General features: G+C 45.5%; 1 protein-coding gene across 1 annotated transcript; it reads right to left on the bottom strand.

Annotated features, from left to right (window-relative positions):
- Nucleotides 1-909: 909 nt before the first annotated feature.
- LOC121005032 (cytochrome P450 2F2-like) lies at nucleotides 910-13,446 on the bottom strand. The gene is made up of 9 exons (XM_040437540.1): nucleotides 13,225-13,446; nucleotides 11,160-11,322; nucleotides 6,225-6,374; nucleotides 5,379-5,539; nucleotides 3,865-4,041; nucleotides 3,218-3,359; nucleotides 2,943-3,130; nucleotides 1,951-2,092; nucleotides 910-1,138 (listed from the first exon to the last, which is right to left on the bottom strand). The coding sequence occupies exons 1-9, from the start codon at nucleotides 13,384-13,386 to the stop codon at nucleotides 960-962; spliced, it is 1,464 nt and encodes a 487-aa protein (XP_040293474.1). The 5' UTR covers nucleotides 13,387-13,446; the 3' UTR covers nucleotides 910-959.
- Nucleotides 13,447-19,315: the final 5,869 nt, after the last annotated feature.

Here is a 19,315-nt window from a genome sequence, read left to right as displayed (position 1 = left end):
AGAAGTCAGACGGCGGCACTTCTATTCGGCTCATCCTCTTCTGATAATGTAAGGTAATATGAAACATTATTCAGGTACCCGACCCACAGCTGATAAACCTCCTTGACATAGTTTATTATTTTACAGCGCCGTAAAACTTTCTCAAGATTAAGGCCCATAAACGACAAGAGTAAAAAGGTGGTTAGATCTTACAGTATAGTTGCCAACAGCCTGGGGAACCGCACCACAAAATGGACAGGTTTTATGCTAACGTACATTTTGGGGGAATGTGTCCTATAATTTGGAAAAAGTGTTTGTGTATTTGTCAGAAATAGAATTCCATGATGAAGATTTATCATGTAACTGTAAAATGCCCATATAGGTTTCCAATGTAATGCCCTATAAATGCACAAAGTTCAGGGTGGTTTGAAAAGCTTGGATTCCACCTCTGAAGCAGTCTTCACAATCCTAGTAAGAGAAATAAGCTTGATCTACGGTAAATACAGCCAAATTTCCATGTGCGGTTAATTTGAGGCAGACTAGTTGCTAGGAAAGTTTCCATATTAACCAGTCTGACTGGAAGCTGGCAACTTGCTGACAGCAGAAAAGGGGTTAAGACTCTGTTCACATGACATCTGCAGTTGTGGTTGTACAGTAACATCATGGCCGAAACCCAACTGACCCATTATAATCAATAGAGCCGTTGGGCATCGTTTGTGTCCGTCCATCTTGGCAGCAGCCAAACCATGCCATCTTCCTTCTCAACCAGCACTATAATTAATCAGATTTTCTAAAGGTGATGTACCCCAGACTGAACATGTATTCTTCTCCATCTGTTCCACCTGTGTAAATTCAGACGTCAGGAGACATTAACGTGAAGCTGCCTAAGCGGAGATCTCATAGGAAAAAAATGTAAGTAAAAGCAAAGCATCATGAGGCGAGTCTGCATTCATTGAGCAAAGAACATTTCCACAAGTATCTTAAAGGCGCCATTCAGCGCAGATATTAAACGGCACTGGATCGCGGGTCCCTCCTTGAATTAATCCGATTGGTCCTCGTTCCCCCGGAGGAAATTTCAAGTTGAATCTCTGTATAAGACTGACGAAATAGATGAAGATCTCTGTCTTTGCTAATGCTTCACCAACACAGGACCTTTTACCTGCAGTAAATGAACACGATTAGCATTTTTATCACGCAGATATGTTTAGTCCTACAGCTATGTGGTCAGGGAACGGCCTTGGCATATATGTTACGAACTCAATAGTAAATGGGTATAGAGTTGCCTCCGTAACTCCACCTAGTGGTTGCTGCAGGCAGTCAAAATTCTCATTAAACTAGGACTATGCGGGGGATTTAGAGCCATGGAGTGCTCCAACTACTATAAAAATGTATTATGATTTTAGTCAGCACAATATATTGGACTTAAAAAAAGGAAAGTCTTCAAAGGTGGACTACAGACAACCAGTCCTGACAGAAATAAAGGGAGGTAAGCTAGTTCCTATTAATGTCGGAGATAAGATTCTAAGCAAAGCTCCATTGCATTGAATGGCTCCTTAACTTAGGGCTCATGGACACAAATGTATTTTTTGTCGTCCGTAAAAAATATGGCCGCACAAAAAACATTAATGACTCAGTGTGCATTCCTTATCTGTATGTCTGCAAGTTCATTCCGCAAAAAAAATAGAATGGGTCATATTCTTGTCCGTTTTGTGGACAAAGCCAGGCATCGTTACAATGGATCCGCAAAAAAAAAAAAAAAGTAACACGGACGTCATCAGTTTTTTTTGCGGATCCATGTTTTGCCAACAATACATACGGTTTTGTGCATGAGCCCTACAGTGAGAGAGATCTCTTAGCAGCAAAAAAGTGGTAGAAGCTGTTTAATATTGGGGATCAGCAGTGTTCAGTCTGACGGACACCCGTTTTGAGTGGATTTCTCCTTAAATCAGAATTATTATTTTTTTTTTTTACCTGCTCCAAACGGTATGTGAGCTTCATTGTTCAAAAACTTCCCATTCCCATCCAGGAAGCGATCTGGGTTGAATTCCTCAGGTTTATCCCAGTATTTTTTGTCATACAGAGCAGAGTGTAAAAATGTGATAATCTGGGTGTCCTGTAAAAAAGCAAAATAAAAAAAATTTAAATAAAAAAGTTTAAAGTTTATGTACAGACACAGGGGTCCTTTACAACCACAAACGACTGGCTTAAAGTGACAGTGTACGTTCATGAAACTTTTTGTATGTTATAGGGACATCTCAAAAGTGTAGATCAGGGGGGTCTGAGTGCTGAGAAGCCCACTAGTCTCACCGCTGAGACCCCCACTGATCTCTAGAACAATGGGACAGAAGAACTCTTAGCGCATTCTCTCTCTCTCTCTCCTCGCTTCCTGTCCTGCAGTGAGGACATGGAACGCACAAAGCGTGCACTTATCCCCACACAGTCTAGAGATCTAAACTTTTGATATGTCCCTATAACATATCAAAAGTTTAATGAAAGTACAGTACCACTTCAAATGCCATGTCCAGCATAGCAACTATTTTTAAAGCGTCTCCACGGTAACAGACAACAAACAAACCCAGCGTAGTCTGAATATGCTGTTATACTTAGATTGTGAGCCCCATTGGGGACAGTTGGATCATAATGTCTGTAAAGCGCTGCGGAATATAGTAGTGCTATATAAGTGCATAAAATAATAAATAAACACTTTCTTCCATCGTTGGATCAGACTACACACGGTTTGTCTGTTACCATGGAGATGAATAGGTTTGCTAAGATGATGGGAGGGCAAGGCATATAATACTTGACAAAATACCGATGAGCACTTGAGAGTTGGTACTTTATATACCACTGGGCACCAAGGAAAAGTGTTGCAGTATATATAACACTCTGGACTCCAGGACATATTTAGTGCTTACGGCTCAGCTATACGTGAGAAGCCTGCAGCTTGCTTGATTTGCTCTTACCTTTGGTATCGTGTATCCTTTAAATTTTATATCTTGCAAGGCAGCATGGGGGAGGCCATTGGGGACAATGCTTGCATATCGCTGTACCTCATAGATTACAGCGTTGGTATATGGCATGGACACACGATGCTCCAGGGAAGGCCATTTCTCTGAGCCTAGGACATTATCTATTTCAGCCTGCACCTTTTCTGCAGTAAAAACAAGCAAATAAGTAATTCCAGCTTTGAGAAGAGCAAAACTTTTGTTGTGTCAGTTCTAATACTACTGCTACTTACTATGGATTTCTGGATATTCCAGCATAAGCTTAATGGCCCAGCGGATGGTTGAGGAAGTAGTTCCAGTTCCGGCAATGAACAGATTGAAGGTCGTCATGGTCAAGCTCTCCATTGTAAAGTGTGAACTGGGGTTATGGCCTTCCTAAAGAAAGAGAAACATGGCAAGATGTGGGGTGAGTATAACCATATGTAATAAGCAAACATAAATATGTTATAGACAGGGGTGCAACTAGCCTTTGTGCTGCCTGAGGCGATCGCCTCACCTGGCCTCATTGGTGATGCACCCCTGGTTATAGATGCTGCAGTGACACAAATCTACTGCCGAGGAAATTACAATTCTCTACTGCTACTGGCGAGCTATAGACTGCCTATTGACCTGGGCTTCTCGGGCCTGTCCTTAGTAATACAATACATTGAATCCAATGCAGCTGCATCAGACATTTTAGCAAAGCAGGGTGAAGCAACAGTTCAGATCCAATAGAGGTAAAAAATTGGGAGTGGTGTAGCTATAGGGAATGCAAGAGTTACAGACACACCCAAACCCAGCATGTAAACTGAATATCTCTGGTAATGGGGGAAGGTGCTAATAAAAGGCTGAAGAAGGTCCTCTCAAAATGACCCAAATACAGTACAATTGGTAGATCTACCTCATCTATTTTATTTAAGAAACAGTCCACAAAATCTCGAGGGCAGTTGGCATCACGTGTCAGAACGTGGTTCTCAATGAGACCTCTGAGGAACGTCTGCAGCATTTTGGCATTCTGGAAGATCTTGTTATGTTCTCCAGGAAGCCATTTCAGAATCTCAGGGTATGCATTGTAAAGCTGTAGAAAGAAAGGACACCATAGTCAGTCACTCACTATACCTCACATATAACAGTTCCTTCATAGGAAGGTTTACCGCTCTGTCTGTCATCAGCAACAATCAAATAGTCCTGTTCGGAGAGGTCTTCTCCCCATCACCGTGGAACCGATGGAAGAAATTTGGCTAAGTGAGCCAATCTTGAGGTTCCACACAGTGAAAATGCTTGGGCAAGTTGCGATGGGTCTTGTAGCTTGACAAAAGAATTCCCTGTTCAATTCAGCATTTGATTGCCTTCCAAGGCAAACATATTGCAGCACAGCCAACTTCACTGTCCATAAAAAAGCTTTAAAGGGGTTGTCCGGGATCAGAGCTGAACTCGGACATAGCCTTAATCTCACCCAGGCAGCCCCCTCTGACTTGAGCAGTTTATGCTCCGATGCCCTCCCTTGCCCTGTGAAGGCTCACGCGGGGCAAGGGTTCTTTTATTTACTATAACACACTGCCAGGCAGAGGCTTCTGCCAGGCAGTGTGTTAGGTGATGTCACCGGCTTTGATGGGCAGGCTTTAGCGCTTCCCTAGCAGTTTTACAGGCTAGGGCAGCGCTAAAGCCCGCCCATCAGTGCCGATGACGTCACCAGGCTCACTGCTGGGCGGAAGCCTCCGCTTCGCAGTCCGGAAGAGAGCCCAGTTCGTCACTGGAACTCCACAAAATGCCTTTGCCCTGCGCAATTCAACGCAGGGCAAAGGAGAGCATCGGAGCATGAACCGCTCCAATGCTCTTGTCAGGGGGGCTGCCTGGGTGAAATTCTGGGTATGTCCGGGTTCAGCTCTGGACCCCGACAACCCCTTTAATATTGAGCTTTTATGTTTTGTGAATATAATATTAATGCGTTTTTGTGGAAAGTGCAAGTCTCCTTCGAGGGTGATCGGATGCTGAATCAAACAGCCAGCTCTTTGGTCGCACTACAAGTCCCAGTTCAACTGGCCCTCTAATTTCATTGTGTGGAAACTTAAAATTCTTCCCAGTTGGAAGCAGCAAATCCAGAAATTACTTCCAGCTATTGAATGGTGTTGGGGAGAAGACACCTTTGAAAAGGACAATTGGATTTTGCTGATGACCATCAGATAACTTCACATTATGGTAGACGCAACTTTTGCCTTTTTACCAGTTTCAGTCCACATTTAGAGAAAATCAAAGTTTTATGCTGTCATTTACAGTATTTAATTTGTCTTACTTTTCCCAGAGAGCTTTTGCTGGATCTTTACCCCAGTTTAGAAATGCATAAAACTAAGATGATAAGTAGGACCAGCATCATGGGTGTAGGTTCATGCTGATGGATCTTTTTGCTCTCCTTACCTGAAAACCCCGTCTTCCCAGGAAGGTGAGGTTCTCGTTGATCATTGTATGCAAGGTCTGGAAGGTTTTATCTTGTGTATCAAACCGATCTCCAAAGACGATGGAGCAGATCACATTGGAAACTGCAGCAGTCAATTCAGGACCTGGGTTAAAAGGTTTCCCTAGAGGAAGAAGAATATAACATATGCAATGAAAGCAAACAGAAAAATTACAAATGAGTGGGTCTTGGACCTTTTCATACAGTAGGACTTCCCATCGTAATTAGTGCAGCTTCAGAGTTTGTGGGAGAGGATCATTCTTATATTCTCTTTGCAATATCTTGTGTTAATCTTGCCCAGGACCCAGTGCAAAGCTTTCCTGAGTTTCCCTCTAAAACATACTCCAGACACTTACATGGTAGCTCATGCTCCCACTGTCTGGCGCTCCATTCTGTGGTTTAAGGACCTGCAGGGTTCTGATCATGTGACTGGGCAGGTCCTTCAACAGTAACAAGGCCTGCAGTGGAGAGGGAGGAAAATTGCTGGCTTCTTTTCCTTTATTTGGGAGTAGGATACCATTATGGTTCATGGAGGCACATTGATTGGGGAACTCTTTCCTCTTTAGAACTGAGAATTGCCTGGCCACAGACAAAATATTATAACTATTGTAAAGTTAAAGATTGCATCTATGTAGCTTACCCAAGTTTTGTGATAGAGGCACCAAAATTGTGGGGGCTTGAGGATTGCTGCAATCTTGCCATTGTGTAGAGGTTAATATAGGTTTTCACCCTACCACATTATACTATAATGTCAGTTATTCCCCCCCAAAAAAGACATCAAGGCCACATAAAAGTAGACAATACTTTACCATTGCGTGCCTTGAAGAGTTCCACCAGAACCATGGTCTCCTCAACCACTCTTTCTTCAATGCTCTTCTTTCCCATCCCAAAGTTTCGCAGAGTGGTCAAGGAGAACCTTCTCTGGTGGAACCAGTGCTGCCCATTGGAGAAGACCAAACCTAAAAGAAAGCAAAAATACAATAAGATCTTAGACTTCATGGAAAAAACTTATTCTTCAACATCTTCTTCTGGGACAGAAAATGTATTGCATCACTGGTACATATGTCTTTTAGTCATCCACGTCTGAAGGAGTGAGAACGTTTCTGTAGGCATTTCATAGTCATCTGTCTCTAGAACTGTTGGGTGGCCAATATGGCCGACATTATGCCAAGGATGAGACAATCTAAAGAGTTCAACAACCAGTTTTCTTAAACCCCTAATGAAAGCTCTGCCTAGTTATGAGTGTTGTGCAGTGATAGGAAGTGTTGTCATAGGGGCTCTGGTGCAGATGAGTTGCACACTTTGTGCAGTTGAAAAAAATCCATTGTTTACACTGCTTGAAATTAGGTTTGTATTATGTTACAAGGACAAATCCCTTTAACGCCTTAAAAGCAAAATCATGTAAAATGTATGTAATTTCTGTTAAGGAGATGTATTAAGCCGGCTCAGAAGTCTGCTCCATACATGGCGGGTGCTGGATCTGTAATACAGCAGACACCCGCCTGTAGTGAACAGGCTTACAGATGACTGAGACCACCATCATTTAAACCCCTCAGATGCCACAGTAAATAGCTGAGGGGTTAGACAGAGGAAGGTGACTCTCTTTGTCCTCCGATCAGAGACCCTGCGGTGACATTATGGGACTTTGATCAGTTGATATGACAGCCTGGGGCCTTGTGAAGACTGCCAGGCCTGGCATAGGATTACATGCTCAAGTCCCCTAAAAAAAAATAAAAAATACTGTAAAAAAAAAAAAAATAATAATTAATTTGTATTACCAGGTCCGAAAATGTCCAAATTATTAAAATAGAAAAATATTTATCATGCGCAGTAAATGCTGTAATGTAAAAAATAAAAATCTAAATGGCCAGTTCAGTGTGCTGGTCACATACACCCCAAAAAATTTAAAAAAATAGTAAATAAAAAGTAAACAAAAAGTCACACACTCCAAAATGATACCAATAAAAACTATACAAAAAAAATAAAAAAATGAGCTCTGGCACAGCTCTGTAGATGAAAATATAAAAAAAGTTATGGCGGCCAGAAAACAGCAATTGCAAAGAACATTTTTTACAAATGTTTTTTTTTTAAAGTAGTAAAACATTATAAAAACCATATAAAATTGGTATTGACGTAATCGTAGTGAGCTGCAGAATAAGGTTGTGATTTGTACCTGGCTGACCTGTTACATGTGCGCTTGGCAGCTGAAGACATTTGTGTTGGTCCCATGTTCATATGTGCCCACATTGCTGAAAAAAATTATATGTTTTAATATATGCAAATGAGCCTGTAGGAGCAACAGGGGCGTTGCCATTACACCTAGAGGCTCTGGTCTCTCTGCAGAGGGTGCAGCAGTTGCAGAGAGAGCTGAGCCTCCAGGTGTAATGGCAACGCCCCCGTTGCTCCTAGAGGCTCATTTGCATGTATTAAAATGTGAGATGTGGAAACAGCTCTCCTTGTCTGAACACTGTTTGTGTAGATTAAATTAAATGGATCGGTACATTCTATGTTTCTATGTTTCTATGGTACTGACATTCTGCTGTTTGGCCACAAGATGCCGCTGTATCCTAAACACAGCTAACAGACTGCATATATTTCCATATTCATGGAGATGGAGTTACACAGAGCCTGGAGAGGAAGAGAAAGGAAGCAGCCATTTTAGAGGAAGCTGAGACTGACAAACTGTAAGTAGTAGGGTTGTCACGATACCAAAATTTTGATACCATAAAAAGTATTATGATACTAGTCTAGACCATTCGATACCACGTGAAAAAAATAAAAAACACAAAGAAAGCCTTGTGCATTACGCATTTTATGGAAGGTCCGGCCTATAATAGAACAGTCCTACCCTATTTTTTGGGGGCGACAAGGTGACCAAAAAATGGTAAATTGCGTGTTTCTGTTACGGCATTCACCACATAGGAGATATTTTAATCATTCTGACTTTTTCGGACGTGGCGATATGTAATATATATTTTTTTTTTATTGCGTTTATATTTTTATATGTAAAATTAGAAAAGGGGGCGATTTTAAAATTCTACTAATTTTGGGGGGGGTTTAAACTTTTTTTTTTTTTTTTACTTTTTAGGGGCTAGAACCCTCATCTATTCACCCTAATACAGCTCAATTAGGGTGAATAGGACTTTACACTCTCCCTGCTGCCCTGTTTTTTGTGCACACAGCAGCAGGGAACTTATCATGGCACCAGCTGGGGCTCCGATCAGAAGCTGCCACTGCACCACCAATGGATAAGGAAGGGGGGACCCTGGGGCCACTGCCACCAATTACTATAATACTGTGGGTGGGGGGGGGGGGGGGGGATCCCATACCCCTCCTCCTACTCTTCTCTGTTCTCATTGGTGGCCAGCGGCAGCCGCACACAGTGGGGAGGGAAGGACTCCCTCCTTCTTCACTGTGCCGGCTCAGGATAACATGGTGTGCGCCGAGAGCGGCGCATGCCATGTTCTCTCAGTGATACTAGGCTGCGCAGCAGCGCAGCCTAGTATCGGTAAATAGCAAATCCCTGTATCGAATCGATCGGGTATCGATAATTCGATACCCGGTGCAACCCTAGTGAGCAGAGGATCCGACGGCATCCAGGTGTGGGAGCATCCCTCAGTGACCAGAGCTGCAGCTAAGTGAAGCTGATTGTGTCCAAGACACTGATCCTGTCCAGAGGAACGAGGATTGCTTCCAGGAACGCTGATGAGAGCTGAGGAGCAAAGCTACATACACTGTGGGACCGCATGCTTGTTGGAGAGGCTTTTGTTCTGTTCAGAGTCACCATCGGATGCAGAGCAGACCCAGGTCGGTAAGATCGTGCACGCACCTCATTACAGTGTTGGCGCCTAGAGACTGAGACCAGGCCTGTAGTTAGTTAGTTAGTTAGGGTCTCTGTTTGTGTCAGGCCACAAGTGTTGCTATTGTTCATTGCAAGCACTCCATAACTTAGTGACATTTCACATTGGAGAGCTGATAAACTTCCCACAAACTCAAGCCAGGCTGGCATTTTGCTCAGAAGGAATGCTCAGGCACGTGCTGCAAGTCCAGTTTTGGGAGGGGAAATACTGTGGAGCTTTGTAAGATTGTAAGCTGTTGTGCTGCACCACAGGCTAGCCCGCACCACACACCCAAACATTTGTTCTTGTTTTTTTTTTTAGGTAAGGTGTGGCAGTTTAGTTGTGCCCACCAGTAGGTAAATAACCGCACTTTCCTCCTGCTTCTGTAACGCCCCAGAGGGGCATTACCACTTCTGCACCTCACTACTATCTCTAATGGTCTAATATCATGTCATCTGTGTATTTATTCCAAGTCCTTCATAATGTGCATTTCCTATTTTGCAATGGTTATGTTCAAATGTATTATGCCTGGTTCACCAGCAGGTGGCAGCAAGTATGGCAGAGCTACACTTAGAGAGAATGGAGCTTTCCATTCCATTCTAACACCCCCCTCTGTGGTGTGGTGGGCGTTTCCCACTTGCCGCAGGAAGGATGGAGACCAGTTTTAGTCAGTCTAGCTTACCCCCTGCTAGGAGAAGGTTTTAGCTTACCCCCTCCTAGGGGTAAGGTGTGCAGCAGGTGCACGTCCCTGTTGGACGTGCCTTGCATAAGCCAGTTGGAGCACCTTCAGCTTAGCTGGATATGGAGGTAGAAGCTTAGAGCCTCAGGTGCCAGGAGAGAGAGATTCCCTGGTATAGCATAATTCTAAGTCAGACTACAAAGTGAAGTTGCAGCACCCAGAGAAAGCTAAATTATACAGCTATCCTGTCAGCAGAGCCAGAGAGTAACAGATGTAGCAGAGAGGAGTTTGCCTGCCAGAGTTAATGCCAAAGCCTGCTGCAACCAAGACAAAGCCTGTAAATCATTTAGGGAAACATTTATTGAGAGTAAAGCTGTTATTGAACTTCATCACAAGGTCTGGACTCAATTTATTCTTCATTCCACCATTCAACAAGCCCCCTTTTCATTGCTTCGGAGCCAAGCCTGGGGTCCAGCATATCCAGGTAGGAGCACTGTGACACGTGCACCAACATTAAGGGACATTATAGGCTGCCCTACACTACTCTGGCATTCCTACACCTGCGTACAAGCACCATTTCTTAAAGGGGCCCTGTGCCCTTGTTGTTTCGCTGCAACTGGCGTCACGAAAACAAGTACTTTTATTCCTCTTAAAGGTCCCTGGGGGAGATGCACTTCCATCGTAGGGCGCCCCGCTGTGCAGCACAAGGGTCTCAGCCTTCAGGCTGGGTGTATGTAAATTCATTGTATGTTCCCAGCATTTGCCACATTTAAGTAAAATTCTGTTTTGGCAAAAGCTGGCGGTGGAGTTGCTTTCCTCGTTCAGGACGTCGCTGTATCCTGGTGAGCCCACCCTGGTACACGGCTTACAAAAACCTAATCATTTTTCTCAGCAACACGGGCACATATGAACATGGGATAAACACAGATGCCTTCAGCTGCCAAGTGCACATGTAACAGGTCAGTTAGTGTCATAGGTACAAATCTCCTTTAAAAAGCTATGGCACTTGGAAGGCAGAAAGGAAAAAAATTGGCCATGTCCTTAACGGGTTAAGGAAGAACATCTATAACTGGTGATGTGAATCAGGCCAAAGGGCACATGATTTATATAGTTTGTGGAGTTGGGAAATAAGGCTGGGCTACAGTTCCCTGCATAGATGGTGGCTGGGAGTGTCACAATGAGGCTTCTAACATTATAAGTATAAGATGGTTCAGATGGGCATTCACCTTTTCTCCGGGCAACCCTTTCAAAAACGGGCACAATCGCCCTCCCACTGAAATCGTCGGCCTGTCCCAGTAGGGCTTCCTTCAGTGTATCGTAGCCATACAGAACCACTGTCGGCTTCCAACCAGTGTAGAGTGTGTAGACGTTTCCATACTTCTCCCCGAGCTGCAAAGACAACCAGAATAATATACATTTTTTAGACAGGGGTCATCAATCTCCGGCACTCCAGCTGCTGCAAAACTGCATCTCCCAGCATGGCCTGACATGCTGCTAGTTGTACTTCTACCATAGCTGGAGATGTGGAGACCACTTGTGTAGGATACAAGGAGGAGAGGTCTACTCTCGGCAGAGGATCTCCGTAGACTCGGCAGAGGATCTCCGTACTAGAGAAAAACGCTTCAGTTTTGTCCCCATTCATTGTCCCCATTTGACGAAACTGAGCCAAACAGATCCGTCCTGACACACAATGTAAGTCAATGGGGACGGATCCATTTTCTCATACACAATGGTCTTGGCCGTGTTAAAGATAATACAAACGGATCCGTTCATAACGGATGCAGGCGGTTGTATTATCAGTAACGGAAGCGTTTTTTGCTGAACCCTGCCGGATCAGGCAAAAACGCAAGTGTGAAAGTAGCCTTAAAGGGGTATTCCGGTTGTTACAAGTTATCCTCTATCCACAGGATGGTTGATAACTATTATATCGGTGGGGGTCCTACTGATCACAAGAACGGGGACCCCATACCTCTTGGAGCCATCTGAAATTAACAGAGCTGCAGGTTGCGCATTGACACTGCCGCTCCGCTACAAATCCCCTCATGCTCCTATGGGAGTTCTGAGAACAGCTGAGCAAGTATGCACGCTGGGAGTTGTAGTTGCACAACAGCTGGAGGTTGCTTACTCATGCTAAGTAGCAGTAGATTACTTATCAACTACTACATCTTACAGTACTAGACACACCCATCATCACAGTGCAATGTCTGCTTGATAGCAGTAGTAGTGGGTGGAGGAAGGACCTCAGGTGTCCATTACTGCTAGCTCAGGTTCCAGGGAGGGGTTGTGGCTTTAAAAAAGTTTTATGTAACTAAAGCTTCATTGTCTTATTGTGAAAAGTTCTGCAATTTCCTAATATACTTGGCGTAGCCGTTCAAGATCTCTGCTAGTTATCTGTGAATGGGAACACGGGTTTTGCGTGTTAAATGAATAAAGCGTATTCCTTGTGGAAACTAGTTATGCAACTTTCTAATGTACTTGGCTTTTCAATGCCTCAGGATCCCTGCTTGCTTTCAGGGACTGGAAAGATCCTTGCATCTATTCGGAGGCTTAATTATATCTAAGTGGGCACCGTAGACTTTACTCACAGGTTGCAGTCATGTCACGTTTTTTTTTGCTGCAATTTTGTAAACACCGTGACATGACCGCGATATGTGCGTGCTATCTTATGCGTGCAGCTGTGTTAGTTGGACTTGATCAACGTTTTCAGCCGCAGATTGTATAATGCTGAATGTTTTGAGTCACTGACCACAAGCGGAATACCTGAAATGGTGAGGGATTGAAACACAAATCGGGGAACGCATCATCTTTACACGCCAGAACGAACAAATCTTGCTCATTTTGATCCAAAATTTGTCTTAATAAATGACCCCCATAGTATTTACGTACATGGCTCTATATGAATAGAAGTGGTCTTCAGAAGGACCTGGATTCTGATATTACAGGCAGCGCTGTCGTTTTTTTCCTTGGCCCCTAGTGCATGTTGCCCCGTGCCCCAATTGGTTGCAGCAGGTCAGCCCATTTCTCAGTGGCCCCATAGCTGCTTGGGCTGCCTCCTTGCTACATACACAGTTGTACTCCAGGATCGATTAGCCGTGACTGCCATGGTTCTATGAGTGCATCTTGTCTAAGGAGAACAGACATCACCAATCAGTCTTAGAAGCAGCACTTGTAAATAAACTAAGCCTGCTGCAACCACAGTCCTTGTGTGAGTGTCAGGGACCAAATCTCAACTTATATTAGCAGTTTAGACTGTCACATGTGCATTGCAGACATCCCCTTTAAGTGACTTACCTCAGTGAAAGTGTTATAAGGTGCAGATTTATCAATCTGGTGCAGGTTGCCGATAATAGGCCATGGAGTCGGCCCCGGGGGTAAATGTTGCCGTTTCCTCCATGCAGATATGAAGAGATAGAGCAGGACTGTGAGGAGTCCAATGAGCAGAGCAGACAGCATGTTCCTGGGTAGACGTGACTCTTCCACAGCTCGGGGCTGAGTATTTAATACTGCCAGTGGCTCCTCCTCCGAGTAGGAACTTTCCTCTACTGATTTGGCAGGGGTTGTGTACACATTACACCCCGCCTTGTACATGTTCAGTGCACAGAGTAAAAGGAGTTTCCTGGTTTCATTCAGATTTCTAAGTGACACATTAAGTAGACCATAGGGCCTGGACTGTTCCCAAAGCATGGAATTTCAACCTTTGCAATACATAGGGTTAATTATGTGTCACGTTTCCAGCAATGGTCTCATGTGGACCCCTCTATGAGCAAATACAGAACACTTAAAGAGCTGAACCTGGGCATACCCGCATTTTCACCCAGGCAGCCCCCTGATATTAATGAAATAAATGAATGAAATGCTCCAATGCTCTCCCTTGGGCCTCCTGCACACGACGTATGGCTTTTTCAGTGTTTTGCGCTCCGTTTTTCACAGATCCGTTGTTCTGTGTTTTGTTTCCGTTGTGTTTCCGTTTCTGTTCCGTTTTTCCGTATGGCATATTCAGTATACAGTAACTACATAGAAAAAAATTAGGCTGGGCATAACATTTTTAATCGATGGTTCCGCAAAAACGGAACAGATACGGAAGACATACGGAAGCATTTCTGTATGTGTTCCGTTTTTTTCAGACCCATTGACTTGAATGGAGCCACGGAACGTGATTTGCGGGCAATAATAGGACATGTTCTATCTTTCAACGGAACGGAAATACGGAAACAGAATGCCCACGGAGTACATTCAGTTTTTTTGTGGAACCATTGAAATGAATGGTTCCGTATACGGAACGCAAAAAAACGGCCAGTAAACGGAAAAAAAAAAACGGTCTTGTGAAAGAGGCCTAAGGCGTTTTTCCGTTCCATTCAAAGATAGAACATGTCCTACTATTGTCCGCATAACGGACAAGGATAGTACGGTTCTATCAGGGGCCAGCTGTTACTTTCCGCAAAAAACGGAATACACACGGACGTCATCTGTAAAAAAACATACGATCGTGTGCAAGAGGCCTAAGGCAGCGCTAAAGCCTGCCCATTAGTGCCAGTGACATCACTGAATAAAGCCTCCTCCTAGTGTTCGCTATGGAGAGCCTGGTACGTCACCGGATCTCCTAAAAAAGCCTTTTTGCGATTCAGAACAGGGCAAAGGAGAGCATCGGAGCATGAAATGATCCTATGCTCATATTAGGGTTGCTGCCTGGGTGAAAATATGGGTATGTCCAGGTTCAACTTTCAACCCGGACAACCCCTTTAATGGAGTTTTCTGGTAACTTTACTTATGGCCTATCCTCAGGATAGTTCATCTGATTGGCTGCGGTTCCACATCCCGCACTCCCGAAATCAGCTGTTCTGCAGTAGCTGTGACTCTGGAAGTCGGTGCCCGTGCTATGCAGACCTGTCCATTTCTGTAATGGATGGAGCCGGTTACTGCAGAGCTGCTCCCATTCACTCAAGGGTGGTGTCCGGTTTCCGATATTGATGACCTATCCTCAGGACACTGGTCATTTTGCAGATGATAAATATTCTTATGGTAAAAGATTGTTCCATGGTGGTACTTGTCATAAGTTTACCATCACATGTGAGAGATACAATGGATGTACTGAATAGGCTAAAGGGCACAGTCTAGATGTCGAAGCCCTGTATGGTTCAATACCGCAGGAGTTAGGTCGTACAGCAGTGGGAATTATTTTTTTCAACAACGGGGGGAACACTTAGCAGCATACAATGCATTTGTAGTCTGTAACGGATCTCCTGGCACTAACCAGATACCTGACCTCACGCCGGTCGGTATCTGAGTTAGTCTGGCAGTCCACCCACAACCAAATACTAGACCTGTTGAATTTGGTAGCCTGTCTCTGTCCAGTGAGTCCACCAAGGTTATGTTGGTAACTGGTACTCCCGGTCTCTGTGTTGCTCCCTGGCTTGGAGTGGAGGTTGCTTTGTGGGCAGGGATCAGCGGTACTCTGCCCTGGTGCCAGCGCTACCACGGAAGAAGCCTGGTTGTTGGAGGGGGAGACCGACTGTCTCCCCTTTAGATAAACCACCATGCTGCTGTGGGAGGAGACCTACTGTCTCCCCTTTGGCTAAACAGCCCTGTTGCTGGGGGACAGGACCGACTGTCCCTACCCCCTGTGCTGTGAGTGCAGAGACCACAGTCCCATCTGCACGGTAGTGGGGCTTACTGTCTCCCCCTGGTACGTTAAGCTGCCGCTGGGGAATGGAGGCTGGGCTCCCAATTCCCTGTAAATCACACGACCGCTGGGGAATGGAGACTGTGCTCCCAATTCCCTGTAAATCACACGGCCGCTGGGGAATGGAGACTGGGCTCCCAATTCCCTGTAAATCACCCAGCCGCTGGGGAATGGAGACTGGGCTCCCAATTCCCTGTAAATCACACGACCGCTGGGGAATGGAGACTGTGCTCCCAATTCCCTGTAAATCACACGGCCGCTGGGGAATGGAGACTGGGCTCCCAATTCCCTGTAAATCACCCAGCCGCTGGGGAATGGAGACTGGGCTCCCAATTCCCTGCAATTCACACTGCCAATAGGGAGAGGGGGTAACAAGCTCCTCTCCCATACATACTTCCAGCCTCTGGGAGGGAGACCAACTGTCTCCGCTCCCAATACAGTGTCCTGTTGCTGGGGAAAGGAGACTGGGCTCTCTATTCCCTGTAGGACACTCTGCCGCTGGGGGACAGGACCGACTGTCTCTGCCCCCTGTAACTCAGCCTGCCGCTGGGGAATGGAGACTGGGCTCCTAATTCCCTGCAGGAGCAGTGGAGAGACCTCGGTCCCATCTCCACCGGCCACCTGGGATTCTTCCCAGTAAACATCCACAATATCCTCCCAGCTGAAGGGCTCTGGACCTGGGTCTGACTTCTTGCTGTCCTGCTGAGCCTTTCCAATGGAGTGGAAGAGATCTCGGTAGTCCTGCTCCAGTTCCCACTCCAGGGTTGCTAGGGTTGCTAGGTGAGGTCTTTCTCTGCCTCATGGGGGTCATCCCAATCCTGCCTAGCCTTCCTCTCATAGAAAATGTCCTGAAGTCTGGACTGTGCAGGGCTCCCGAAGTCAGGCTCTGCAAAGGATTCGCATAACAAGCCAGGACCCTCAAACTCCTCTCCCTCTGGCTTGTCATGCTCAGCTGTCCAGGGTATATACTGTGCCATATACCACCAGAGCGCCCGGTAAGCATCCTCCAGCCATAGCTCCTGACAGACCCGGTGCTCTAGTTCCTTCACCCATTCCTCCAGAGGCTGCTCTCCCAGGAAGGGCATCCGCAGGGCCACTTGCTTCTGCAATCGCTGCTCTTCACTGTGGAGACTCTCGCCTCGCTGTTATTGTACATTATCCAGGGCCTCGTGCCAGACGCCTTTCCGGACTGCATCCCTCCAGTCCGGGTCATCCTCTTCCTCATAGTGGAACGCTGTCCAAAGACTAGCCGATTCCATCCTGCTGTAGCCAGGGGCGCTATACGGATACTAGCGTTGCCCTCAATATACTCCACGAACGGTGTCTCCGAGCTGCTTATCCTCACGCTAGGATGCCATCCCACTGCTTGCCACCAATGTAATGGACCGACTGGGTACCTCCATCGATGGATGCTCCTAGCGCTTCCCGAGGACTCCAAGCACTCCACTTGACACCATAACCGCCACAGACCCCACGAACCGCCGAAGCTTGGTTGAGGTCTCGCCGTCTCCTACCCACCCTGGACCTACGACAAGGCTCCAGGCTCCAGTGGGTGAACCTCTCCTAAATCCAGAGAGCAGGAACAGCTCTTACAAGAGCTAGTAGTTATAGCCAGGGGAGTATAGCAAATCTTCAGTATAACAATCCCCAGTGTCGATCAGTTACCCAAACACCAGCCTCAACATGATGAAAGGTAAAAACAGGAACTCTTTATTAAACACACAAGCATTGAATTATACACATTGACTTATACACATTTTCCAACAAGGTTACCACCCACAGGGTTTTGTAAAAACAACCAATAAACACGTACAATACAGTAAAACACTCCCACACAAAATCCTCCCCTCTGCCTGTGATCCAATTACCTTACACAATGGGTTAATGTAATCATCACAGGCAGGAGAATACACAATGTCTTCTGTCCTGGAGACAACCGAGGAGTAATTCAATTATCTCTCAGGACAAAGGGAAATCGCCAATACACACGTGGAGACAATAGGACAGACATCACTACTCAAATATACAATGTCCCACCCTTTACAGTACACATAGACATTTAACATATCCCAAAAATGGCACGAATTAGACCAGGGGTTCAAAAGTTTAGCATGGGCTGATGAGAGGGCCCATAATCCTGGGGCAAAAGGCTGGCAAACAGGCCCCTCCAAAACCCAGTGGCGAGGTTGGTTTCGCCGCATAGTCCAACTGCTCCGGTTCACTCTGGAGTACAATGTTTTCACCTTTGAGAATGGTTCAGACAGCCCACCTGTACATCGGTCCACCAAGAATTTTCCTGTCTGTGCTCAGTCTATATATGGGTTTGGAGCGGCGTGTATTAGTTTAGAGGGTCTGTATTCCCTTTTAAAAGGGATGTTCTCAAGATAAGCCTTACAATTGTTTGCCATCTGACAGCCCCGATGATCAGCTGTCCTGCAGTACTCCTCAGCCAGAAGTCAGCACCGGAACTATACTCGTGATCGTTGAGGGTCCAACACCCTGAACCCCCGACAATCTGCCATTCTGCATAGCTCTGGAACTGCACTTTTGTATTGTACGGAGCTTGAGAACGCAGTGCTGCTCCCACTTAAATGGGTTGTCCGGTTTCTGATATTGATGACCTAACCTCCGGATAGGTCATCAATAACAGATCAGCGGGGTCCAACTCCTGGCACCTCTGCCACTGTTCAGCTGTTTGAAGAGAACGCAACACTCATGTGTTGTCTGCACTGTTTACCTGCTCACCATCGACGTCGCAGCAAGTGTAATTACAGCTCCTCTGTCTCAATCACTTGAATGGGACAGAGTGTAAAAACTGTGAATGGGACTGAGGAGCTGTAATTACAGGCCTCATTATTAATAACTGAGCAGACTATTAGTTGCTGTGCTTTTTCTGAATATTTTGGTGACAAGGTAATATGAAATTCGCTTATCCCTGATGTGAAAAACAGTCCAGACCTGTTCACATTCAGGGCTAATACAAATTCCTGAAATTCCCCAGTGCTGCTGTCACGTTTCGGTGTGGGAGGGAAACACCACACCGAGCATAAGAGGGAAGGGGGGAACAGGGAATCAGGCCTGAGAACTAGGGAAGGAAGATGGACACCTCCTAGGGTCTGTTCATACTGTCTACCAGTATGAACAGACCCCAGAGGTAGGTGTGTTCATATGCAGGAATATCTAGAGTCCTATCTAGCCCTATAGGACCCTGGTACTAATGGCAGAGACGAGATTACCTGTTCCTTCAAAAGGAAGGATGAATAGGAGTCTTCTACAGGCCTAGTACAAACTATAGGGAAATGCAACACTCAGAACCCAAACAAAATACAAAAGGGAAAGGAAAGTCTTAACTTCAAAGGAGCAATGGAAGCACCAGGAACTCAGCCGAGATCCACACACCAGCTCTCCACTACTGAAACTGAAGCTATAAACCGCACAGCATTGTGGGACAAGCAACAATAAATAAGGAAGGTTAAATGACCACATTAGCAAGGGGTATGGCCATTACCAGAAACAACACAGACACCTATTGATCCACAGGGAAAACCTGTCAAATCAAACCACGTATTGCCAGTCTCACCGATCTCCTTCCACCTGTCGTGGGAACATCTGTGACAGCTGCCTTTTCATAGGATCAAAAAATGGTCAACAAATCTGATCCAGGACAGGACTGACGATGTCCAGTGGATCTATGCTCTCACA

The sequence above is a fragment of the Bufo bufo genome, chromosome 6 (genome assembly GCF_905171765.1).
Source record: "Bufo bufo chromosome 6, aBufBuf1.1, whole genome shotgun sequence".
Classification (NCBI taxonomy): domain Eukaryota; kingdom Metazoa; phylum Chordata; class Amphibia; order Anura; family Bufonidae; genus Bufo; species Bufo bufo.
The sequence above is the reverse complement of the archived record's forward strand: the minus strand, read 5'-3'. Positions and strand labels throughout refer to the sequence as shown.